General features: G+C 37.5%; 1 protein-coding gene across 6 annotated transcripts in view; it reads left to right on the top strand.

Annotated features, from left to right (window-relative positions):
- Positions 1 to 20,730, top strand: part of Lin7a (lin-7 cell polarity scaffold A) — a 205,561-nt gene extending 184,831 nt beyond the window's left edge. For all 6 annotated transcript variants that reach the window (XM_090328311.1, XM_090328309.1, XM_090328310.1 and 3 more), the window contains 2 exons: positions 14,858 to 15,076; positions 20,604 to 20,730. In XM_090328311.1, coding sequence (XP_090184437.1) covers positions 14,858 to 15,076 — 219 coding nt within the window. In that variant the 3' untranslated portion in view covers positions 20,604 to 20,730. The remainder of the gene's footprint in view (positions 1 to 14,857; positions 15,077 to 20,603) is intronic.
- The last annotated feature ends 6,983 nt before the right edge of the window (positions 20,731 to 27,713 follow it).

Raw genomic sequence — 27,713 nt, 5'->3', positions numbered from 1 at the left:
AATACATTGTTATTTGGGGGGAAAGAAGAGACCATCAATTTTAATTGTACCTAAAAAGAAATGAGAAATCAACTCATTTTATTTTCAGAAAAAAACTTCCAAGTTCGATTGATGTGTACCTCTCTCTGGGGTTTTACATCTGTCAAGACTGAAAGCACAGCAGTTTTTCATCCTGTGAGCCATTAGGTGGAAAACAAAAATTAAACATGAAGTATTTAATAATCCTTTTTCACCATTTCCCAGTCAAGCACGATTCTTGAAAACACATATTTATAGCATATTTTCTGAAATATGAATGATCTGCCAGACCTTACAACTGATAGACTTACATTAACAAATGAACAACTGAGAGGAAACCAAAAGGAAAAATGCTCAGATTTTAGGACATGAATGATACCAGCATAAAAAGCATCCAGTTGTGATTGCTCAAACACAATCTCTAGGCCATTCCATTATAATTGGTGTTTTGAAAGGTCCGTAGACCTCACTCTGTACCATAATTTCTGAGGTACTTTAGCTAAAAATCCCTTTATTTCATCTAAATTGAATAGGCATTTAAGGCTGAATAATCTCAAAGTAATGCTACAAAGCACTATTTAGACAAAATTATGAGTTCTTCTACCTTCTTCAGTTTGTTATAGAATGTCCCACAGCTTGTTTTGTTCACAATGTATATACACCTATATGTATTTGTATTACATATATATTGTTTACATATATTACATATATTACATGTAATAAATACAAACACATATAGGAAATATATGTAATAAATATATGTATGTAATGACAGTTTTTTAATAAGATGAGTTAGCTTAACATTTCTTTATTGGTTATACATATATATGTAATTTAAATATGTGAAATGTTTCTTATAAAATTTACCATTGGTGTATTTGAAAAGACTAAAATCAGATAAAAAAAGGACTGTTTCCCTTAGGCCCTCATTCCATTCTAGCTCCTTTCTCTTTTGTCACAAGTGCTGTCATGAATATTCATCCAAACATTTTTTTAATTCAAGTATAGACAGACAGATAGACACACACACACACACACACACACACACACATACACAAACACACACACAGTCATTTACTTATTTCAAGACAGCGCACATCGCTACTAAGCTCTTAACTCTGGGGAAACAGATGATTGTGTTAAAATGTGGCCCTGCTCCCTCTCCTCTGAAACCTCCAAAAGGGTTTCTTCATTCATAAAACAGATATCATATCATGCATACCTCCCAAGGTTCCTATGAAATATGACTCTTGACAAATTTATAGCAATTACAAAAATTGCTATTAGAAAACACTCAATGAATGTTGACCATTGTTGGCATATGAACAAGTTTGAAAAGCCAGTGATACTTTAACATATTCCCTTCACATCCCATGATTGCTTTTGATTAGAAACATGGCTTTTAGGCCTTATATTGTCAGCACAGACTTTTTTCTTTTATCTGCTGTAGAATATTACCTGAAATATGGATTTCCATGGTTAACCTAACCACAGCTCTACTAATGGAAATTTAGTTTGCTAGCCAATTGTTTCTTTTTTTTGTTTATGTACTGTAAACACTGCTCAGGTGAAAATTCTTGTGTGTGGGAATGACTGTTTTTCCAGCATGTGGTAAAGATATGTACCATAAGGAGTAAGGTGGTAAGAAATGGAAGGACACATTACTTTAAATAGATATTGACTTCCAAAATGCCTACACTGGTTTATACTTTCAACTTGTATGGGGACCTAGATATCATAAAAGAGTTGACAATAGGTTAGCTTTTGTACCAAGTGAGTATTTCTTATCCCAGCCTGAGATTTAATTCACACAGTTCTAATAAATAGTATAGTTGAGCATGTTACAGCCAAGGATTTTATGAGAGGGCCAGGTGCACAGAATTCTAGGAGTGAAATAGCTTTGAGCCATATAAAAAACAACACCTATGACTCTATGGTTTAGAATGAGTGACAAAGAGAGTCTTAGGAAGGAGATTAGAGACTCTAGATGAGAAGAAGTAAAGTACTTTAGTGGGTATGGCTCAGTTGGTAGAGTACATTTCTAGAAACTATGGGATCCTAAGATATGCGCCCTAGTACTATTAGGAGAAATAATAGGGGTTTGCATTTTATGTTGACCAAGAGAGAATTATAATAGAGAATAAGTGCTGTCTGGAATAGACATTGGGTGATGATGGGTAGATTTGGGTTGGTATGAGTAGATTTGGGATTTAATTCACTAAATCTTAAATGAATTCTTTGAAGTAGATGATGTTAATATGTCTTGTATGTAGAAAATGAGCTGAAGGAAATGAAACTTCTCAGTGCTGTAATCTTTGGGGCTAAGAATCAGAGCCAGTTTTTGCCATGTTAGGCAATTGTTGGCTGTCTGCAGTACATGGTGTTAGGCTTGGGAAAGAAATGCTCAAAGACTGGATCTCCCTAGCTTTGCTATTGTTTATTTCTTGCTGGATTTGAGGGGTTAGGGGGAAGCCAGCCTGTGACTACCAAGTAATTCAATCTGGAGTGTGGAGAATACCTTAAAGAAGATGAAAGATATTTTACAATTTAGGTTAAAAGCATTGTGGGAAATAGAGGAGAGAATGAAGTATAAGCAAATGCCAACCTGTATTGGTAGTTAATTAGAGATGGGTGTAGGAGAGAGTTTAAGATGTACCCAGGGGTTGAGTTTCTGATGGCTGCCTGCACAGCAGGAACTGTGGAGGCATGTTGAAAAAAATCTTTAGAAGTTTTAGCCAGTTAGAACATTTAAACTGAACAAATAAAAATCAGTATATGACAGAGGTGACAAATGCAAAGAATACTCCATGGTTGTGCATTTAATTGGAAAGGACATTTATGTGTATTTCCAAGAGATATTGGACAGTAAAGCTGAAATATCCTTAAATTTTCATTTCTCCTACAGGAAGGCAGCTACAGTATTGAGCCCCTACAATTACATTAAATGTTATGGGCATTATTAATGTTTTATTATTCACAGTACACAACAACATAAATGCCCATGCCACTTTATACTTCACAAGAAATATATCTGACAACCTCAGGCTCAGAGAACTCCTGCCTGCATCTGCTGTGCTTCTTCTTTATGTTATATACTAATTGTTCTACTTCTAGAATATTTTTAAGTTAAATATTGAAGTGTACCTTTTGAAGGGTGGTTTTGAACAATCCTAGCAATCTATTGCCACTATGATACCTTTTGAAAAACTTTGAACTTCATGAGATCATTCGAGTAAGATGCTGAAGGACAAAAGGAAAAGTGTACGTGATAGAATCCCAGATGTTATTCCACAGAATACATGCTGTCATACTGGGAGAGAAAACATGCTGATATCTATAGCAAGATGATTCTCCCATCCCCCAGATGTTCTATGTGCCAGGCCTTTCTATCTATGCAGTTCTCTCTCTCTCTCTCTCTCTCTCTCTCTCTCTCTCTCTCTCTCTCTCTCTCTCTCTCTCTCTCTCTCTCTCTCTCTCTCCCTCCCTCCCTCCCTCTTTCTCTCTCTCTCTGTCTCTCTCTCTCCCTCCCTCCCTCCCTCCCCCCCCTCTCTCTCTCTCTCTCTCTCTCTCTCTCGCTCTCGCTCTCTCTCACTCTCTCACTCTCCTCTCTCTCCCCTTCCCTTCCCTTTCCCTTCTCTTTTATTCCTTTTTGTTCATTTGTTTTCCTTTGGGGGGAACAGGATTGGAATGTTAAGAGGCCTCTACTTGCAAAGCAATCGCTGCACCATTTGAACTATGCATCCAACTCTTGTTTGCTTTAATTTGTTTTTCAGATAATGGTCTCACTAACTTCTTTCCTGGGGTGGACCTGAAAATTTAGTTCTTCTGTCTCTGTCTCCGAAATAGCTGGCATTGCCGATGTATAGAACAGCTGGGCGTTCTTCTAGGTTTGACTCATAGACCTCTCTATCTTTAGCTCTGTCTCCATCATGATAGCCACCCATCTGTGATAAACATCAGTGAACTGTTTGAAGGGTAGGCATTGGTGTGTGTCCTCAGGAATCTCCTCTCATGTATAAGTATACAACACTGTTTCATGTCAATTTGAATATAACCTTTTAAACCAGCAGAGCCACTTCAAACCAGTCTGGATTTTCCTTGGTATATTGCAGAGGCAGGAGATAATGCCCGGTGGTGATAGTTCTCCCTTTAAGACTCTTGGTAAAATTACAGAGGCAAGAAAAGTAACAAGATTGCCTTTAAACCTACTTTCTCAAACCTTTCTTTGACTTCTATCTTCACTTTCTCTTCTTCATGCTTCATTTTGGGGTTCAATGTCCTATTCTTTCAGAAAAGAATTATCCCCGTCCCCCAATCTCTACTATAAATGGAATCACACAGGGCTGATTCAATTTAAAAAGAAAAAAATAATCTATGTTAAATAAGTAGCATGCTCCAGTCACTGCTCCTCACCCTTCCACCGTTGCAAACTCTCAGGTATTAATAGATAAGAAAATTTCTGTGGACTAAGGTGTTTCTTTGTTTAAACGAAGTTCTGCCTCACAAGAAAACTGAGCATGAAGAGGAGCAGCACCCCTATTTGTAAGTCAAGAACTTCCATGTGCTGGGCAGAAGTTCTACCACTTGCGCCATAACTCCAGTCTCTTTGGGCATTGGCTGTCTTCAAGGTAGAGTCTCACTTTAGAACTATACTATAGTTGTCCTACCTATCCTTCTCTGTGTCTCTGGGGGTGACAGATGCATGTCACTGTGCCCAGACATTGAGAATGGCATCTTGGGAACCCGTTTTGCCCAGGATAATCTCAAACTATGAAGGATCCTGCAGTTCTGCCTTCCAAGTATCAAAGACTACAGGATTGAGTCACCTCACCCATCCAGGAGAGATTGATACCTAGTAGTCACACTGTTAATCTGAAATTTATCCAAAATCGAGCAAAAATCATCTTGATCCCAAGTGCACTCTTTCCTGCTGTCTCTCTGACTCTGCTACAGATTATTTGATTACAAAGAGATAATTTTAGTGACTAGGACTCTAGTTAACTGGAGTTGTAATAATGGCTATGAAAAGATAGTTCCTGGTGCATATATTGGTAGGCTCTGCCACCTCCACAAACCCTCCCCTAAAGTGCTACTTAAAACCAATCTGAATCTTCCTTGGGACTCTACAGGGGAAGGATATAATGTCACATGGTAGCACATCTGCCTTTATTGAGCAGAGTGAATCATGACACTTCAGATGACAAGTCTTTGTGGAAGATTCTCTCAAGCCATCATGAATTGGGAGAATATATTCGCTACCACAGCCTGCATTTCACAAGCACAGGTAAAAGAGGATCTGGGGAAGGGAACCCCACAATTTCAACTGCCTCAGTGAAACCTAACTCTCACAAATGAAGAGGGAAAGATCTCATTTTCTAGGAATACTCCAGGCAGCTTTGTACTGTTTTAAGCCTCTAAATTTCCCATCTGTTCTGGATAGAATTGTGCTCAGATGCGTGTGTGTGTGTGTGTGTGTGTGTGTGTGTGTGTGTGTGTGTGTGTGATGGTTTGGGTAGGGAATCAGTTTTTTGCCTAACAACCATTAAGGATTTCAACAGAATTACTACAAAGCATTACAACTGAGATGTGGTAGCAGCCTTGATTCCTATTATTAGTCTCCAGATCTGAAAAATTGGAATTGTGTTCTGATTTCTGACACTGATTTTGCTCTAAAGCATTCATCCATTTTAGGATTTCTGCCCTCTGGGCTGACAGTTAATATATGGCATTTTCCACTTTCATGGCTCAATTTTTTAAGTATATTTATAACTTCTCTTACAGGATAAAAATCTGTGCAATTATGTGCACTTTTCTCCCATCAACCTCCTTGTCCTTTAGCAATGGGTTATTTTGGTTTTCCTCTCTCAAGTTCCCTCACATGAAGCATGCTCCTCCTATCAAGTGTATCTCTTGCTCTCTAGTCCTTCTCTTGACAAAAATGTCACAACTTGGTGAGACTGAGACAACAACTTCCTATGAATAATAACTGATGATCATTTGTTATTAGCATATCAATTCCATGTATGGAACTGATGCTGCTAAATTATCTAGTGATTAAATCAGTAGATTCACCTAAGTTGTTTTTATTTTTCCACCAAGCTCTGGACAGCATTTAGCTATTCAGTGAATTGCTTCCTAGATAATGTAAAGGAAACTTTCACCTTAGACCTACTGAAAAGGCAACATTAGATTTTGTTGCTGCGATTGTTCTTAAGCATCTGAAATCCTAAACCAGGATTGTCTCAGAGGAAATTGTAGATATGGCCTTCAGGCCAGCCATTCTTTCAAATGCTTTTGGTGTGTTCAAGTTAATACTCATAATGACTGTACATAGAAGACACTCTTTCACAGATAGGGAAATTGGGGCTTGAAGTCATTAAGCACCTTGTCTGATTCCATAAACAAAGTTCATACTCAGGAGTACTGTTCCTTAGCCTAACAGATCATATCTACACACACACACACCACCACCACCACCACCAACAACAACAACAACCATATATATATATATATATATATATACATACATACATATATACATGGATGCTTTATTCATTGACTCTCTTGAGTACATAATAATGCTGCAATGCAAGTGGGTGGATAAGACACACCCTGCCCTAGCAGCAGCAGAATTTGAGAACCCCTCAGTTACTGTGTACTGAGACAGATATTATCATTTAGGCAGGAACTCTGGGAGAGCATTAGCATATTGTTTCCAAGGACAAATGTGACACTTTTATTTTTTTAATAAGCTTACCACTTAAGCAAGGGATAATACAAATAGAACAGGAAAGTTAACATATTTAAGAAAAGAGCAAGGTGAAAGAATCATAGAATTCTTTTCTGAATATATGCTGCTGTTTATCCATGGATATTCTATTCTGAATTAAATATAAACTTGATATAACTTATCTTGTTAGGAACCTGCTGTTCTAAATATAGAACTGTATTAAGGCAAAAGTGATAGAGTTTCCTTCACCTGACTACCTCTCTCCTTCTGCATTAACTATAGAAGTCAGTAACCCTTAAGAAAGCATTCAGTGTTTAGGTTGGTCAAAGCCTAGAAGATGGTGTCCTTGCCCCCTAACACTTGGCATAGCTGTGACTTCTTGCTGGCTCCCTAATCAGTTTTAGTCATAATGAAGAATCCATAGGAAATAAGGCTTAAGAGTATACATGGCAAGTCTAGGAATATTCTAGGTTTATATGTTCAACAGTTCATCAGTTATTTTCTTTTATTTTTCATGTTTGAAAGTTCAGTTATTTGGTTTGGTTTTATTTTTTGTATGTGTGAGGTTTTTTGTATTGTTTTGAAGCATTGTCTCACTACGTAGCTCAAATTGGCCTGAAACTTATGATATCAATTATGAACTCTATAGTTCTCTACTGGCCTAGAACCTGTGTTGTTTCTGCCTGCCACTCCTAAGAGTTCTGCTATTACAGTTCTGTGTCACCATGCCTGACCTATCTATGTATGAACATGAAGGTTAGTTTGTACAATGAGATTTAAAATTATTGGCCTAAAATACCCCCAAGAAAAATGCAAGTCACATACATGAGAGTGACTTTGCCTATATTATTTTGTTTTAGGGTATGTCTTGTTAGGTAAAATTTGTCCCTGTAATAAAAAGGATTTCAAGTCAACTCAGTCTGTTCTTGTTACTGCCTGGGGACCTAAGAAAAAAATATTCTTAGCCATTCCAATACTTACATATGTCGTATAAACATTACATAAAATCCATATAAAAATTAAAATAAATGCTAAATAGATATTATGACATATTCACACATGCCCACAGTGTATTTGTATGTATAAGCATATACAACAGACGAAATACTAATAAAATTGCATAATAAAAAAATAAAACTATCATGAACAAAGTGATCTGTCTGGCTAAAATAAATCTCATCTTATATCCTTGAAAAGAGCAGCCTTTTATCATTCCTTAGAACGTATTTAAGGATTTAGATTATGATAATAGCTTGTCTGAAAATGTCTCATCCCAAGCTCTCCCTGAATTTCAGGATTAAGAACTCATGTTTGGATAAGTGCAGGTAGACCTTCTGTTCTCCTGACAGATTTGGAAGGATTTGTGACAGCTGCAAGCTTGTGGCTTATTAGTGGAAAGGCAGCTAGCTGGATGTTCATGGGATACAAGATTAAGCATTTTATCAATTTTAATACATTTTTGGAAACTGAAAACAAAGCAAAATAATCCATTGTCAATCACCGTTGCCCTCTCAAGAAAACCTTGGGAGTCTTTTTTTTTTTTCCCACTACAGTGTTCTGAGAATGATGGCACTCACAGCACATTCTTCGGGGGTCTACTTCTTCACAAGCTAACCCATCAGCCTATCACCTATAACTAGGGATCGACAGATCTCTTCCCTGCTATTAGTTCTTCCCTTTTACATCTTACAGAAACTGACCTGCTATGTGTTCCATTTCTGAACAATTAATTAGCCTGGAAATGTAGTGTGAGGTTGTTAAAAAAGACAAGTCATCAATAATAACAAGTCCTAAAAGATTTGTACAATGGGCTAGGTCCTAGTGACTATTGGTCAGTTTCAATATGTATGAAGAAACAAATTGATACATGAGATTATTTCTAAGGGCATTTTCAGGTGTAATGATCTGAGTTTCTAAGCTACTGAACTACAATGAAACAGTGTATCCCTATACTATTGACAGCTTTCACTGGAGGAAAACATTATCTGGCCTTTTATTCAAAGGAAAGATTAATGTCACTCCATAACCCATGTATAACCCTTCCTCTAAATCTCCCTAGTTGGGGAACCTTTTTTCTGCCAAGGATCATATGGACATTTATAAGATCTTTCACTGTCCATATAAAATTACCAATACAGGAAGGTGAGCCAAGACAGCCCACAAGAATGCCACACAGGTATCTGCTGTCAGGTATCAAATGATTTAACAATCCTCTTATGGCTTTATGGGCTTCATTGTTGGCCTGGAAAAATCAAGATGCCCACCTTGAGTGTCAACCAAGTGTTGCAGCAATCAACTTAGTAGCTAACTCAGCCAGGCTGATAGCCACTTAATCTGCACAGAGAAAAAAATCTGCATAAAACTTTGAGTACGGGTCATTTGGCAAATGATTCTGTACAGATAGAAAGATCCACTCCTACAACAGGCATCTTTTCAACCTGAGGCCTGACCAGGGTCAAAATGCAACTATTATGGGAAGGTCAGGTGACCCATGGAAAAATTACTGTACATAGTGCAATCCCAAACTCTCTCTTATTAGGCAGGACGGTTACCAAACTAGGAAATGAAACCTACTCCAAACCATGGGCATCTTAATATCTCTCAGTGGGTAGAAATAGAAAAACTAGTGAAAGATTAAAAAGCAATTTTATCTAAAGGTTGATTGGTTTACCAGCCACTGCTTTACTAAATTTTCACCAAATGAAGTCATTGTTAAAGCATTCAAGTGCTTACTACTGCCTATGAATTCTGGCAAAAAACAAATATGCATCTAGTTATTTCCTGAGCTATTTTCTTCTTCAGTTTCCTGAATTAAAAAAAAGTCCTTTATAAACATTAGAAGAGATTCAGTTCTCATGGCTTTACATAAGCTTCAGGTTTCACTAGCATACATTTATAAATTTTAAAAATAGTAATAATGAACTCTGTCAATACTGATATGTATGGATGGCTTTAAAAGGTTTAACAGAAGATTAATGTAAATATTTTCAGGATAGAAGTACCATTCTTCTTCTTTTTTTTTTAATCAGTCGTGGGGCTTGAACCCTGGACCTGAGCAATGTACCTGAGCAATTCAGCTCAAAGCTGTAGCTCTACCACTTGAGTCACAGCACCACTTCCAGTTTCTGGTTGTTAATTGGAGATAAGTGTCTCATGGATTTTCATACCCAGGCTGGCTTTGAACCTTGATCTTCAGATCTCAGCCTCCTGAGTAGCTAGGATTACAGGAATGAGCCACTGCACCAGCTTACAGCTTTGATTTTTAAAATAGCATAACTATTTACAAATGATTTATATCACATTTCCAAACAGAATTTTAAACAGTTTGCCAGATTCAAGGTATATTTTCAATCAGAGTAAGAAACAGACTACATAAAAAGCATGAATATATGAAACTATAGAGTTTAAGAATTCCTGGAAGAAACTGGGCGAGAGTGAAAGAGCAGAAGACATTATATAAAAAGAAATGTAATGGTTGTCTGACTCATGTAATTGTAATCCCCCAGTACCTCACCTTTATAATAACAATAAGGTAAATTAACATAAAGAAAAAGATAAATACTTGCTGGCAATGAGCAACTTAGCATATGATCACAAGGAGAAGGGCATGCTAGAGGATAAAAAGGGAAATCAGGAAGAATAAAGTAAGATTACTTTACCTGAAAAATGTCATGATTTCCCCTGAATTGCCTTTTAAGAAAACAACACAAATTGTCTGAGGAAAAGACAAAGATAGAGATATGGGTGAGATGGAAAAGTCCCCACTTCTAGACTGGGCATGCTAAGAAAATTCCCTGGTAAAAAAAATGTTCATACTCCCTAAGGAACAGATCTATTGGCCTCTTTTCATTAATTCTCTCAGGCTTCTGTGGGAAACTGGTTCATTTTCCTGTTCTTAGCATAAAGGGAAAGAAAGTTTGGGAAGGAAAAATAATTCATTCTTATTTAAAATGTTCTAAAAAGCAAAAGCACCCTGGAGATACATAAATGATAGGTTAAGACGATGAACATATGGCTTATCCCACCCCAAAGCATAAAATAGACAAAACCAGGGGATCATCCAGAACAATCCACAAAACAAGACTGAAAACAATTTTCTAGAGACAAAAAAGCAGTTAAAGTGCATCTGGGATAAATTCTCTAAGCATGCTTACATTCCTTAAAAGTTTCTCTAAAAATGTATCCACTTTCTAGTTTCCATTATCTTTTTTTTTTTTTAATTTGCCAGTCCTGGTGCATGAACTCAGGGCCTGAGCACTGTCCTTGGTCTTTCTCAAGGCTCGAGCTCTACCACTTGAGCTACATTACCACTTCTGGCTTTTTCCTGTGTATGTGGTACCGAGGAATCGAACCCGGGTCTTCATACATGGGAGGCAAGCACTCTACCACTAGGCCAAACTCCCAGCCCAAGTTTCCATTATCTTGTTTAATTATATGACTGGTATTATTTTAGTGAAGTATTTTAAATTGTAGAAATGATATTGGATGCAGTCCAATTCTCCCAAAATGGTTATCACAGAAAGTTAGAATCAACCACTAGAGAACCATTTGCTCCAATGAGCCCAAAGAGAGAATTTAGTCTTCATGTGAACCACTCAAAACCTAGGGCAAAATTCCCAGGTTTGAAGCACAAGGAGTCTGGGAGGGGGCAATACTGGGAACTAAAGGGATTTGAAGTGCCCTGGATAGCTCCCCAGGACTGAGTAAGGAGCATGGCAGCCATATTTCTCTGTTTAACCCTGCCCTAGGAACTTGAAGGTTCCAGCCTTTGTGCCTTAGCCTGGCCCACCTGCCCTAAATTGCCAGTAAAGTGCCTCTGAGGAGACAATGACACTCACAGCATCTGGCCTAGAATCTCCAACCCTACCACAAAAAGCCCAAAATAAAAAAAGGATTAGAAACTAATCAACTGACCTAGAAAACAAGTGAAACACTTGAAAAATAGGAAAACATATTAGGTTTAAATTAAAAACAACAACAGAAATTAGAGAAGGGTATTGACAGCCAAATCACCAAGTTTTCCTTTCAGAGGAATGCTCCCTACAGTAACAAATCACTTTGGACAAACCACAAGAAAATTATAAAATCAAGGCTGAGGCTGTATAATATTATCAGTGGTTTCCCTCTGTCTTACATATTCTTCCAAAAAAAATGGAGTAGAATAGAACCAGTAGCATAAATGCTTAATGAAAGTCTATCAAGTGGCTGTGTCAAGGACTGAGCGAATAATTTAAAAAATGAATTTCATCAGTGAGCAAGCCTATTTTCATAGGTTCCAACCACAGCTAAAAATTTCTTCCACCTAGAAGGATATTTATAACCTCTTCTTTCTATTTAAAACCAGAGAAGTGGTTATATAAGTTGCCTCTGGGGCTCAATATGGCCATTTCTTAAACCCTTAATATTTGTTCAGTACCTAAATGACAAGCAGTGCTCTTTTTCTTTTTTTTCCTCCACTAACACCCACCCTCTGGTAAAATGATGCACTTGTTCACACAGTCCTCTGTATTTCCTACTCTGCCTATCAGTGGTCATTATGAATCCCAAATATCTCAGCTTAAGATCTACCTGGATTCCTTCTTCAGCTTGTGTTATGGAAATATAATTCCACCCATGTTCAAGTGGCCATCTCTGTCATCTGCCACCTGCTGCCACTTCTTAGATGATCTGATTACAATTTCCTTCCTCTTCTCCTTCGTGCCAATCCAAATATATCCTTGAAGATATCAAGAATCTCCTGGTAAACATAGTTTACCCAACCATTGTCTATGTTCTGATGTTCAAAAGTTGTTTTGTTTTGTTTTGTTTTTTGTGGGTCATGGGGCTTGAACTCGGCCTGGATACTGTCCCAGAGCTCTTCAGCTCAAGACTACCACCCTACCGTTGAGCCAAGCCCCATTTCCAGTTTTCTAGAGGTTAGTTGGAGATAAGAGTCTCAGGTCCTTGTGTGCCTGGGCTGGTTTGAACTTTGATCCTCAGATCTCAGCCTCCTGAGATGGCATGAGCCACCGCGCCATCTCCAAGACGTATTTCAAAGCCAGGCATCCGTGGCTCATGTCTGTAATACTAGAAACTTGCTCAGAATGCTGAGATCTGAGGATCACACTTCAAAGCCATCCCAGGCAAGAGATTTGGTCAGACTCTTATCTCCAACAAACTACTCAGGTAAAGGTAGACTTGGCACTGTGGCTCAAGTAGTAATGCACTCAACCGGAGCACAAAGAGGCTCAGGGATGGCGCATGGTCCCTGAGTTCAAGCCTCAGTATTGGCAATCAAACCAAATCAAAAGAAACAAACGAAGAACTGATTGATGGCTCATTTATTCTGCTTTCTGTTAAACTTACTTCACTTCTCCAGTACGTATACACATATATATTTTTATTTTTGTCTCTGATATTAGGGTATAGGCTCTTGGAATTTTAACAAACTGAGATCTGTTGATGCAACTGTGGTATCTCAGGGTAAGATGAGGAAAGTCAACCCAACCAAGTAGCTTCTTCCCTGAGCCCTCAGGTCTAGGGCACTTCCATGGGCTAGGCTGTAGGGAGGGAGTTCAGTGTGTTGATTTTATGTACAAAATTACAGAGCTTCATTTAAACATGTAAGGACTTCTCAGGAAAGCAGAAAATGAGGAGTGGGTTTACCTGCTCAGGTGCTTTCAGAATCAAGGTGGTGACTTGAGGGGAGATGGAACACATGCATTTAACCCACACCATGATCATGAATAGATGAGTCCTCCAGATAACTTTCAGGTTTGGAAAGTTCCCCTCTGGGGACCATTAGCCAGTGTACCAAGAACTAGGTCAACCAGCAGAACAGGGTTGTTTGTGGAGCTGAGAGTTTGGCAGGGAATACCCAGATGTGATTCAGGACCTGCTCTTTGGCTCCATCTGTTCAGTTGTTCCCTTTCCAACTGGATGCTTCATCTTGCTTACCATGTTTCTCTGATACGCATACCTGATGCTGTCCTTATTATGTATCCTTATTTAAAATATTCATCATTAAAGGCTTATTCAGCAAGTAACAAGAGTGCCAGTTTGATTATATTGTTAGCCACCAGATGGGGTCACATGGCTATACATCCCTGTCTGTGGACCATGATTAAAAATACATAGTTATATAGAAAATTGAACATCTGTCTACCTGTGGGTATCTTTTATGACGTATTTCTTGTCTTTTCTGTTTTGTTTGTGTTTTTATACTTGTCCACAAGTGTCATTTTGCTTGAGTGTTCATTTTTTCTTAAAAAATGTATATATTGGGAAGTAGCACTGTGGCTCACTGTGACAGAGTGCTAGTCTTGAGCTGAAGAGCTTAGGGACAGTTCCTAGCCAAGAGTTCAAGCCCCACAACTGACAGAAAAAAAAATGTATGCAATGACAAGTACATTACAAGTTTGTTTTTCCTAGAATGTTTGCATTTGCGATGTGGAAACTTAAAAACGTCTTACTCTAATTTTGTGATTTCCTACCCTTGGTGTTTTTATTGAAGAATTCTTTTTTCCATTGCAAAATGATGCTAATTACTTGTTAAGCAATTTTCTGTTTTAGATAGTAAAATTTTTATTAATACATTTTATTTAGAATTGAGTTTAGTATTCTTTTGTTATTATATTTGATATTGGTTCCAATATCGGTATTTAACTCCTTTGGTCCAAATTTTTCATTTATTGTATGATTCTTTTTTTTTAATACAGTAGGTCCTGCTCATCCACCATGCTACATATGGTCTATTTCCTCATACTATTCACAGTGACACTAATTATTTTACATTCTCCTGTGCTTTAATATCAGAGAGGAAAAGGCCCTCTTTATAACTTGCTTTAATTTTTAATTAATGTCTTGGCTACTGCAATTACTTCGTCAACCACTTGGCACTTCCTTAGTTTTCACTGGACCTTGAACTTCCTGTGCAATGTTGTCCTTCAGTAGCCTTACTAGTTGATGCATGGGTCAACTACCAACACAATACATAACAATAAACATGGTGTCATATTCCATTGGCTGCATTCAAACTTTGGGCTTTTTAACAGGCTGTTAATTACAGTTTAATCCATGAGGGATAAACTTTTAAGCCCTTCCCTAAAGGAAAGGCCCTTGTCTTTTCAGAGCGTGGAAGGGGAGCACCACGAAAAAGCAGTGGAACTTCTCAAGGCTGCTAAGGACAGCGTCAAGCTGGTGGTGAGATACACCCCGAAAGTCCTGGAAGAAATGGAGGCTCGCTTTGAAAAGCTCCGGACAGCCCGGCGTCGGCAGCAGCAGCAATTGCTCATTCAGCAGCAACAGCAGCAACAGCAGCAACAGACACAGCAAAACCACATGTCATAGGTGAGGAGAGGGGAGGGACTTATCCTGGATAGGGAGGCCCATGGTATAGGTGCAAGATTGCTCTTCCTCTTTAGATGCAGTTTCTTGGACAGCAAAACCACTAGTCCTAAGAGGCCAGATGAAAGCAACCCAACAAAAGCCAATGCTCTCAAAATTGTAAATGGGATTTTTTTGTTATTCAAATATATTTTCCACAAACACGAAACATATGCTGGAAAATAATACACTTTGTAATAGAGAAGTCCGGGCTCTAGGGTGCCTATGTGTAAATTAAGAAAATGCAATCTCTGTGCTCACCCAGATCGCTATAACAACAAAGTAAAGTGGATTCCAGTCCACACTCATCTCCTTGCCCATAATGCCAGCCTTGGTAAAGGCCCCCTTTGGAGTCCTGATATACAACTTATTGGAAAATGGGTCCACTTGGTAGAATGAAATAGCAACCCCATAGTGCCTTATCATCTCAAAGATTTTGAAGTTATATGAATTTACTTTTTCAAAATACATCTGAATATCCTGCTTTCTTCCAAATTTCATTGGGTGACAGAGAACGATAATTCAAGATTTTTTACCTGTGCTTTTTCAAGAAATGGAAGAAAGTTAATAATTAAGAGTCACAACATTGGAAGTATATACAAGTGATAGACATTTCAAGGCCAATGTGAAAACTGCCCTGTTTTTCTGGATGGATGCTGAAGCTACAAAAACTTCAGTGGATTTCCCACTGGAACTTGCACTCAAAAGTAGCATAAGATTATTTTTCTTCTGCCTTCTCTGCAGTATAAATTGTTCTGAAGTTATCTAAACTTAGATAACTATTCTTTAGGAAAAATGGATTCAGTCACTAGATAGATTACACTGTGGTGTCTACAGACTGTGTATTTGAAAGGCCATTCAAATGTTCTAGGGGAGGTGATAATCAAAGATGATGGTTTGAAACCATCCTGTTTACTCATTATGCCAACTTGAAACACTTAGAAATAATCTGCAACTTTCCATATGTTGTGACTTGCAGAAGAAATGAATGGGATGTGCTCTCTGACACTTTTTATAGCCTGGTGGTATTATTTCATATGTAGGATGTTTTGTCTTAAGCTAAAATACATTCTCTTTCCCAAAATATATTTGCTCATTAATAGATATTTACTTGCAATCAGACAAGTACTGTTCAATGAGCTTCATCATTACTTTCTGTTTAAGAGAAATCATGAATAAACAAGTAAATAAGAAACTCGTCTATCATGTATGATCAGATCTTCACTGCATTAACGTAGAGATGTTTGAGTAGAGCCTAGGTAGGTGGTGTCTTTAGACTGAGTTGTTTGGAAAAATCTCAAAGGCACTAAAAAACAAATAGAATACATGAAAAGAAGTAAAAGAGTAAGTAGCTGATGTAGTAGTGCCTGGGTGATGTGATGTTTGAGGATCAAAGAGCAGCCCTGGGTGGTGAAGGAAGAATAAATAAGGAAGGGCAACGAGCAAAGTTAAGGTCAGGTCTCCTAGAGCTTTATGCAGCCCTAAGGAAAATCAGATTCTACTACAATGCAAGACATGGGAGGTTTAAGCAAAGGAATGAAATGGTTTGATGTGTGCACCATAGAGATTATTCTATCTGTTATGGAGGGGATTGGTCCAGGATTGGAGTACAAGGAGAATTAAGCCAAAGATTAATATATGGTTGTGTAGACCAAGGGCAAGGGTATCTTGGGCTAGGTCATGGTAGAGAAAGAGTATAAAAAACAGATGTGGACAAGACCTTTTTCCCAGAGCCTTCTCCTCTGTTTTCCATTTAGATTCTTAGAATCCTTTTACAGATATTTTTTTTTTGGTAGTCATGACAATCCACTATTAAATTGAACACCAACATGGTACCTCATAAGTGCCTTTTTTTATTTTTTCATCCTAGGCAATGCAGTCTTACACCAATTTTCCTAAAGCATATGCAATATTGGCCCTTGATAAAATTGTTTAAAAGATTTTTTGAAACATCAATTTTTATTCAGACTTCTGGGATCTTACCAAACGTTTTCAATAATGTATTTATTCAATTACAGTTGGTAATACCTAGTGTCGTCTTCAATATATGCAATCATGTTCTCGGCTCCATTTCTTTGTTCCATCTGACTACATGAATGCTCCTCTGTATTTCTATCATTTCATTACCGAAGACTTGCACTTTCTAAAATACTAACGAAAAACACATTGTGCTTTGTTTTCCATTTTGTCTTTTGCATGGGATGGGCTATAGTTCTACTTATATGAACATGAACTTTTTATTTACTTCGATCAAGTCGGCCTTTGCAATGCACACAGTTGTGGTCCCTTACGACGAAAATGTAGTGGCTATTTCAAGTATAAATAAAACACAACCATGTCAAGTCATCCATGGATTGTATGGTAAATTCAATCAAACAGACCTTCATTAGTTCTTACTTCACTTTTAATTAATTCAATTTTTAAGGATCAAGAGGAATTTGTTACACTTGCTAACTCAAACTACAGTTGTTTATAAGGAGGATTTTGAAACCTATTTGGTCCATTTCACTTGGAACACAACTTAGATTTTTTCTTCATAACTAGTGTGTGTGTGTGTGTGTGTGTGTGTGTGTGTGTGTGTGTGTGTGTGACTTGTATCAAGGGCTCTCTTTGTAACCCGGACTAGCCTTGAACTCAAAATCTTTCTACTTTAGCTTGGTGAGTACATATCACATGTACCCAGACTTTTTTTTTACGTTTGGTCAGTCAAGCGAACTCCAGGTAAAAAACACCAGATGCTGCTTTACTGATTATCAGAGAAATAAACTATTATTTCTATCCCTCAAATTGGAAATAATATCTTCATCTAAATGTGAAGTAACTAACAATCATTAATTGCTACAAAAACATGAAAAAAAAGGAAGACTGGCTGCTGTAGGTATCTAGTCCTAGATACATGGGAGGTAAATATAGATGGATTATAATCTGGGGAAAGGGGATATTATTAAGACTAACTCAAAGGATAAGCCAGGGATAGCAGCTCAAATCTATGGTCCCCACTAGGAAAAAGAAGTGTGTAGAAGGACAAAAGTTTGAGACTAGGCCAGTTTAAAAAATATGGGACCCTGGGAGTTTGGCCTAGTGGTAGAGTGCTTGCCTAGCATGCATGAAGACCTGGGTTTGATTCCTCAGTGCCACAGACATAGAAAAAACCTGGAAGTGGTGCTGTCGCTCTAGTGGTAGAACACTAATCTCAAGAAGGCCCAGGGACAGTGTTCAGGCCCTGAGTTTCAGCCCCAGGACTGGCAAAAAAATTTTAAAAAATATGGGACCCTATCTGAAAAATAGTTAAAAGAACAAAAGATTAAAGGCATAACGTAAGAAACATCACCAAAAGAAAAGCATATATAAAGTTGAATGTATATAATATATGAGGAAATTTGTCTACTGTGCCTTCTTTCAATTCTAAATTTTCTTGGAATACAAATTGATGGTATTTTCCTATGAATTCTACATTTGCACATTGAAAAGAATAAACTGCTTTTCCTAATATGTAAAAAAATGTAAATTTTATGCAATTACTATACAATTACATGATAGAAATGTAAACTGAGAAAATTGACTATAGTTTTCTCATGTTATACTACATTTCTAAAAAAATGTAGCTCCTAGGATATGTTTATATTTCACTAAGATTGCCAATGAATATAAAAGTAAGAAGGAAGGAGAATCCTTCTTGAGATATCAGCATTCTAGAGAAGAAATCAAAAGCAAACTGACTTTCCACTGTTGAATAGAGAATTCATTACCTTCAAAGTCAGCTTCAGTGTTTGGAGATTTCTAAAGTACCTGGCCCCTTGTCTGTGTTCTCATTGGCTCTCTCTCTTCCAGCTCTGCAGACCCCTCCCTGCTGGAAGTATTCCCTCCCTTCTTTTACTCTCAGAGTAAGAAGTGATTCTGAAAATTGGACCCAGGAACTATCTACCTCATTGAGCCTACGTTCCTTTGGGTCTGGCTTATTTCACTTAATATGATTTTTTCCAACCATCATCCCATCTTCCAACTGAATTTCCCTTTGATACAAAATCCATCAGGTCCTAAACACTAAGAACTAGATATAACCGCGATTGTGAGGAAGTAGTCTGCTAATTTCCATGACTTATTTAAGAAACAACAAGGGAGGGCTGGTTATGGTGACACTTGCCTGTAATTCAAGCCATGTAGGGTAAAGAACGGCCCTGAGTTCAAAAATCCCACTACCATCAAGAGCTGATGATCTACAAAATTCACACTGTCTTTGGGATTTGAACTCTTGGAATGAGGGAAAGAAGGATATTTGATAGAAGTCTCCTCCCAGAAGGAACATCAGATACCCCGGGGTTGCCCTGCTGCTATCAGACACCTCGAGCTGCCTTCTCTGAGGATGGTAGAAAAGCTCCAGTACCCTCAGCACCTTCTGTCTGTCCTCTGCCCCCTGCCCTTGGCATGTGTGACTGGGATAATTTAACCAATAAAAAAAAATCCATCTCTAGATCCTGTTTGTTGGTATGTAAGTGACCTTTAGGAAGCCACTCAACCTAAGACACAGGAAAAGGATCTCTGGTGATGAGAGAAGCAACAAGAAATAGGCAAGATTCTGCAAAAGGTGCAGCAATACTGACCACTCATCAGCGTTAGCCGTAGCAGTGACAGTGGTATTATTGGTGATTTAGCACGTTCAAGGTTAATGTACAAGCTTCTGAATACTAACTTGTCATTGACTCATAGAGAAGCACAGTATCCCCAGGCGTCATTCCCAATCCACTCTGCAGTCGGCAGGGTTCTCTGATGTCTGTGAAAGGCAGCCAGAGAGTATTGGTGCAGAATAGGAAAAACATTTTCATTCAATCTGTTTTGTATATGGCTTTGGACATTCGTTAGCATCTTTAAAGTACTTTTAATAATATTTAAATAGAACGCTTGAGAATGATTGTTCCCTCTGACAGAAATGACTGGCTGCTAAGAGAGGAGTGGCAATACTGGGGTAGCTCTCTGGGGATGCAACTACCCCATATCTGATCACCCAGCACTGTCTAGTATGCTGCCTGAGGCTGACTTCTAGGCAGAGTTACTGGCTTTACTTCTACTTAGGAGAAGGAATGTTGGTGCTTCTGGCCTGTCAAGCTGGTTTGGTCAGCTTGTGTCTCAACAAAAGCTTCACACTCCGTGCCTTGCAACAGGGTATGCATGTTTTTATACTTTGCCTTCAGGAAGAAAAATAAAATCATCTGGTAATGGTAGGGGGAAAAAAACATATATCTGAGATGTTTGCGAGTGGCTGTTCTCTATTTCATTTTGGAGAATAATTGTGACTTTTTCTGTCTCCTTTGATAATTACTTTCTTTTTAATATATCATTTTATTTTCATGTATGGAAGTCTGTCATAAGTGATAGTGCCCAAGATAATCTTTGGGGTGCTCATAGAGCACATGCTCTTTTGATATTTTTAGCATATTGTCATTGATCAATGAATACTAATGACTGATTTCATTTCACTCTTTCCCCCTTCCAGGTCCTTGAGGAAAAGCTACTTGATCCAACATGTGATAGTCACACATTTGAATATGTGCTTCAAAATCCCAGCACCTAGTAAAAGGAAAAGATGATGCTGATAATTATACCTGCCAAAAAGCTGTGAACACATGGTATATGAATTCTTTATCAAGGCCACTTGACTCTGTCTTTCTCTGGGCTTCAATTCCCCTGACTTGCATGCTCTTTACACACATAGGCCTTCCATTCACTGAAGTGTGGGGTTTCTCTGTGTGTGGAGAGAAAGAGAGATTCAATCTGCAGACTGAAACAGCATGAAAAGAATACAGTCTGTGACTTTTTTGGGTAAATCACCAAGGCCAGGATGAAGTTTAACCTATAGCATTTCCAGAGATAAGCGAGCCCCTCATTAGGCTATAAACATTCAAACTGCATCAGTTCAAGGTTGCTGCCATTTGAAGGAAACTTACACATGGCCCCTCGCCCTGACGGGTTCCACATTGCTGAGTTGTCTAAATGGGAATACCAGTTCATTTGCAAATTTAACCCTTATTCTCTTGAAAATGGCAAGTTATCACATATATTCAGGTTCTTGAAGCAATTGGTTTTGTGTGTTTTTAGTTTTCATAAATTTATTTTGCATTCTCAGACTGAGACACTTGTAGCTTAACTATTAGTTAGAAGCAAGGGTAGGTCTAATAATGTCCTCTTCAAGTTTTGCTTGTATCTGTTGTCTTTAACAGGATATATTTATTTCACTATATAATATATATATATATGTACCATCAGAGGAGATGTGTTTATAACTTGGGTTCTTTTCTTACCAAAGGGTATGAGTCTGGTAGGAGAATGTAGCAATGGCGCTAGTTTTGTAAACTAATCCTTACTACATTGGTAAAAACCCTGTTTTCAATGTTTTTATTTTTTGCAATTTTGTTTGTAAGATAAATTATGGAGAAATCAAAACTCATTCTGCATATATGATGTGCTTGTCATAGATGTCTACTTGACATTTTAGACCTAAAACTTCACATATTCGGATAATATAGTCATAAGTAGTATATATACACACACATATATGTATATACATATATATGTATACATATATGTACACATACAAATGTGTATATTTGTATTATCACACACAGAATTTAGAAAAGCTTCCCAAATTATAGGCTGTAATATTTGTTACAGGCTAAGTATCATTCCTTTTTAAATTAGGCATATGGAAACCAGTGACATCGGCACAGTGAATAACAAATGGCAATTCCTCCAGAGGAAAACAGCTTAATTTCACATATTCCTATATATATATATTCTTATATAGGCCACAATTTTTCACAGATGGCAAATCTAGCTAATTGATCTGGTTTCATACTATGGAAAGAATCTGAAACAGTAATTATCAGGGCACTGAACCACCTTAAGCACAAAAAAGTACTTAAAATTTACAAAAAGGAATAATTACCTAGTTTATCTCATCGAGATAGATCTCTATGTTTAGAAATAACTAAATGCTCTTTTATTGATTTCCCAAGATCTCACATAGTTGGCATTTCAGAGAGACTTCCAAAATAGAAAAACATGATGTACAGTCAAGAGTGTGTCTTCTAACACCAGGCAGAATTATCCAGCTTGTTTTCTTTTGCCTTTGTTCTTTTTGCTCTTCAGAGTACATCACATCAGGCAACCAACAGCAAGGAAACTGGGCCTGCTCCCATGTATTTCAACCATGTCCTACTGTGGTAACAGGTTCCCATCCATGAAAACACATCATTTGCTTTTTTTTAACTAGAGAGAAATAGGGAAGGGGAGGGTGCCGGGGAGGATCCAGAATGTTATGTAAAATAGGTTTATAAAAGAAACTAGCATGACAAAGAGGAATGAATGTGGACTATATGCATATTATTCAGTTTGAAAGATAGTTCTCATTTTTATAAGAAAGAAAATAAAACATATATTTTAGTTATCATTTAACAAAGAAATATTAAAGCCATTCAGGCAACACCATAAGATTCTCATCCCCAGTACACTGTTGTAAGGAAAAACAGGTCGTTTCTACACATTTCCAAAACATTGTATGGATTTGAAGCTTAAGATAAGTATGTTTTCATTTACCTGTTAACTGTATAGTTAATATTGAAATTTATCATATGTTTTCACGTTGATCCAAGTCTAGCTTCGTGGTGTTACAAAAGCAATTTTCTAATGAGCAGATACTTTACTTTGTTGTGTTTTCTAGAAGTCTTCATATTTTATGTTTCATTTGTGGAGTGTAAAATGATGATAAATGTATGTCAGGCTGTTTGTCAAAGTGAAGGAGTGACCCAGATTGCATGTCATGGTGACTCTCTGTACAAACCACTCAATTTCTTCCATCAAATTTAGTTCCTAGAAATGTAAACCATCTTTTAACATTTTGATTTAAAAATAGCCATTCCTCAGACCTAGAGAAGCCACTTGTAGAATTACTGAATTTTATTGAACCAGAGCAAAAGGGAGAAAAATTACATTTCTACAAGTGCTATTTATTATTATCACAATAGAGCCACCAACTTTCCAAAGTCATATTACTTCTTTAAAGATTAATTAAGCTCTCTTAAGATTGCTCTTACATGAAGCTCAATGTTCAATAGAATGAGCAAACCCAGTGTTTGATGACTTTTCACTAGTGATTCTACAAATTTAGTTCTGTCCCTTGGTCAAGCTGACAGACGGGGAAGAGATTTTTCTAAATCTTTTCCCTGCTGTGATATTAAAGGAAAACACCAGGCATAGTTCAGTTAGAGAATTCCAGGAGAACCTTGTCCTCAGTGCATTTACATCTTGATTCTCTTGCCATTTGAAGTAGTCCATCTGCTGGGAGATAATGAGCTGAAATTACAATTGACTTTGGAAAGAATAACAGACATTGTGCCTCCTAAATCATGTAATCAATGAGGAATTTTCTGGTTATGTGAACTACTGCTCTCTTTTAAAAACAATGCTAAGATCTAAATGCAAAATCTAGTATCAAGAGATTTTTTTTTGAGACTGAAGAATTTGGTTTGAGATTGATTACTCCAATTTACAAGCGCAATTTTCAACTGCAACACCAAACTGAACTTATTTCATTTTATACAGCTGTACATTTAGGACTTGCAAGATGTGAAATATTTTGTCTACATTACGTTAAAACAAGTTTAGATATTGGTGAATGTATGGATAATGCCTGGAATTTTTCATCTTTTAGAGTGCTGTAAATAAAACCATCAGGTATCAGGAAGTAGACAAAGAAGTGCCCTGAAGTTTCAGGGACACCCATAGAGAGTAAAATCTTACAAAGCATGAAACAGTCCTACCCACAAGTCCCTCTCAGGATCACAAACTCCACTAACCAAGGCCCATGGCTACAACCTTGTTTATTGTCTTGCCTCAGTAGGGGCATTCAGTGAATATTTGTTGAGTGAATGAATTGTTGAAAAGCTGAAAAGACAAATGGACTGCCCCTTGCTAAATCCACTTGCACATATTACACTGGATGGCATTATTGGTTCTAAGTGGCATAATGAGAAGCAGAATTGACTCCCACACACATGAATTTGTAATCAAATTGCTTCAAAGGTTGCAAGCATTTAAGGGCATTAGGCCAGTCACAAAGTTTGGGATTTCAGCTTTTTTACAATGTAGAAAATCCAGCATTTCTAGTTCTTAATGAGAACTCCTGGAACTATTTGGCATGGTTTACCAAACATAGAACACCATTTCCAAATCTTGTAAAGAGTGTTAACTTCTTAAAAAGAAGAAAAGTCACATCAAGTATTGTTACTATCCTCTTCAAGATGTATGGTCATTGGAGATATCATCGCTAAAACTTCTGCATTCAGAAAGTTACTTCTTTATAACTGATTCCCAGATATAATGGAGCTGAAAACTCACACCTACTCAAATTTCTTTATGAGTTCACTTAACAAATACGTATTGTGTACCTAATGCAGGCCATGTTCTAGACACACAATGAGAAACTAGACAGACAACATTGTGCAACTTACAGTAGGAAATGCCTCAACATTTACTTTTGTCATTACTAGAGTTGGCTACCCACTGGGCCTCCTTCCAACATGCTAGAAGAAATAAATTCCCTCATCCCCTGGAAACCATGAAATACTCCTTGCAAAGGCCTATGTGAGCTTATGTTTCTAGACACACCCCTCAAAAAGTTTACTTGTAAACCATCATTATAACCTGCTTGACTTAGGTATGAAATAATTACTTCATAACATTTCTTCATCCTTGTAGGTACTGTCTCAAAGCTTCCATAAATGGTTGTTGAATCAGTAGCCCTACGGGGTTATATGATTTGTCCAAAGTAACACGGCTAGCCAGTGGAAAGTGGGATTTGAACCCATGCAGACTGACACAGAGCTCACATGTATCATCACTTGTGGGGTGAGGGGATACCAGTACATGAAAATGAGTGGGTTATTAAATGTGTCATTGTATATAAAAGTATCTTGAAACCGTAAAGTGTTATACAAAAATTATAGAACAGTATTACTCATTGTTCAGATCATACCAGTGACATGAACTGGATTAGATCTCAATCTAACGTTGTACCTTACTCTCATGAAGAATAGAATACTTCAAGCCAGGGACTTGGATAAAAGTACAGATCCAGAAAATATCTGACGTGATAAATATTTCAATGTCTTCTCAGAATTATTGTCAACCACTGTGTCTATCTGGTGCTACACAAACTGAAAGAAACAAAACCCCTGATCTAAGGGCTTATAATAAATACACAGTGTAGAGATAAAGATGTTACATTCATGGGGATGGATTGGGCAGTTGTACATTTTCCACACCATGGCATGTGCATTGTGTCTTTCCAATTGTTCTCATTATTTTTTTTTCTGAAAGAGCTGCAAAATTGTGCAGTGGTTCATCCAGACCAAAGTGGTATTATGCTGCTGGGAAGTAAAAATATTAAACATCAGACTGGAAGTATTGTTTTTATTATCAGTGTACAGAGGGATTCTTTTAAGTTGTTGAGGCCAGTTGCTTGTGTTTCTTCATTTGAACATCATTCAAACTCTGGAGAGGATAAAAGGAAAACACTTCTGTGATTGAATCTGGATGAGTTTAAGTGCAAATAATTTTCCCAAGTGATGGGAATTTTCCCTCTAAACATTGCTAGATACCTCCTCCACAAGTTATTCCTTGGATCAGAATCCTCCAAGGGGTTTTCCTATCTTCATTCTGTCAATCATAAGCTTCATATTCTTAGTCAAGTTTCAGCCATGACATTAGTAATGACATCACACTAGGAGAACATTGTGCTACCCTCCCAACCAGGAGTACAAGATATAATAGGGCATGAAATGAGGCTGAAATAGAGCAGTTGTAGAGTTCCATGTCTTTGAAAAACATACTTTTTAAAAAAATTTAACGTGTAAGTTTAGTAGTACTCCATGCTAAGGGCAAGTACCATGACTGCGTCAGATTTTTGACTCATCAAGTCTAATGCATTTGTTTGGAATGTGGTAGGGAGAGGGGGTCAGCTATGAGTTGAAAGAGATATCATGTGAACCTGTTTTCCTGCCCTGTATTTCATTGCTTTCTTGTCTTCTTGTTGCACATTACACAGTCTTAAGTTGACCACTACCTACCTCTAAACATCCCAAGTATTCCTCTTAGGTTTTTGGAAAATTATTTCTGAAAGTCACTTTCCTGGAAAAAAAAAAATCCTCTACCTCTAAGCTCTACTTCAAATGAAATCTTCCAAACTTTTTCCTTATTCTCCAAAACTTTATGCTATCCAAATCATCAACCTCATATTGTGATATGAGTAACCCTAGATAGACCCGTTGTGTCTCTATAGCCTTCATTTCTTCTGTAATTAGGTATTTTTTATTGACTAAAGTATCTCTAATGGACTTGCCTTTCATTTGTATGTACAAATGGTTTTTGAATTATTTTGGTTCTCCCTCAGTGCTCTGGATCTTACAGAGTTCATCTGCATTTAGAATATTGCTCCCGGGCAGTTTTAGAAGATAAAAGAACACAAATGCAAGGACACTTTTTTCTCATGCAATAAGTTTTTCTCACTGAATGTTTATCCTCAGAATGGGTGTAGAGTTTGCATAGTATTTACAAGGACAGCCACGTGACCTCCCCTCCTGCATCCCTCAATACACAATAGCTTAATGCAGATACAAATCCAGTTCATACTCCAAGAAGAGATTCTAAAGGATAAAAGTAGACCTCACAACCACGGAATAAGAGTAGTCAACATGAGCAAGAACGTATTACTGTGAGAGTTACTAATATTGTTATAATACAGGATTCATGTTACTAATAGTCTTAATTCAGTTTTAGAGTTTAACATTCATATACTTCTATAACTTGAGAAAAGAAGGTATCCTTTAAAGTCTATTGTGGGAAAGGCTCAGCAGCCAGCAGGGTGCTATAGAAAGAAGGTTGAACCCTTAGGAGGTGGATCCTAGTATACTCTTTGTCTAACTTCTAGAGTGGAGTACTAAGACCCCAGAGCCTTCTCTAAGTTACAAGGTGAGTGGTTTTGTTCCATTACATACTTCTACCGTGCTATGCTGATTCACTATGGCTGTAAAGCGACATGGTCAAACCAATCCTGGACTATGGTAAACTAAAACTAACCTCATCTATAAATTGGTGTAGACATTTGTTACATTTATTATTTGACAGAAAACTGTCCAGTATACACACATCTAGCTTACACAGGCATTTGTTGGATTTTATTTACAAGGACTAAAACACAATATCCTGAAGGAAAACAACCACACCTGGACTACCACTGACATGTTTTTAACACTTAAGAATGATTACAAATAGAAATACCGCTACACAAATACAAAATCATTTAAAGGGCTTAATTGCTAACTGCCCAATAAGTCTTTACCTCCCATTAACTTTTTTTTTTTGGTGGGTCATGGGGCTTGAACTCAGCCTGGGCACTGTCCCTGAGCTCTTCAGCTCAAGGCTACCACCTTACCTTTGAGCCAAGCCATACTTCTCATTTTCTAGAGGTTAATTGGAGATAAGAGTCTCAGTCCTTTTGTGCCCAGGCTGGCTTTGAACTTTGATCCTCAGATCTCAGCCTCCTGAGTAG

Source organism: Megascapheus bottae, chromosome 2 (genome assembly GCF_031878675.1).
Source record: "Megascapheus bottae isolate mThoBot1 chromosome 2, mThoBot2.hap1, whole genome shotgun sequence".
NCBI lineage: Eukaryota > Metazoa > Chordata > Mammalia > Rodentia > Geomyidae > Megascapheus > Megascapheus bottae.
This window is presented reverse-complemented; position numbering and strand designations above follow the sequence as displayed.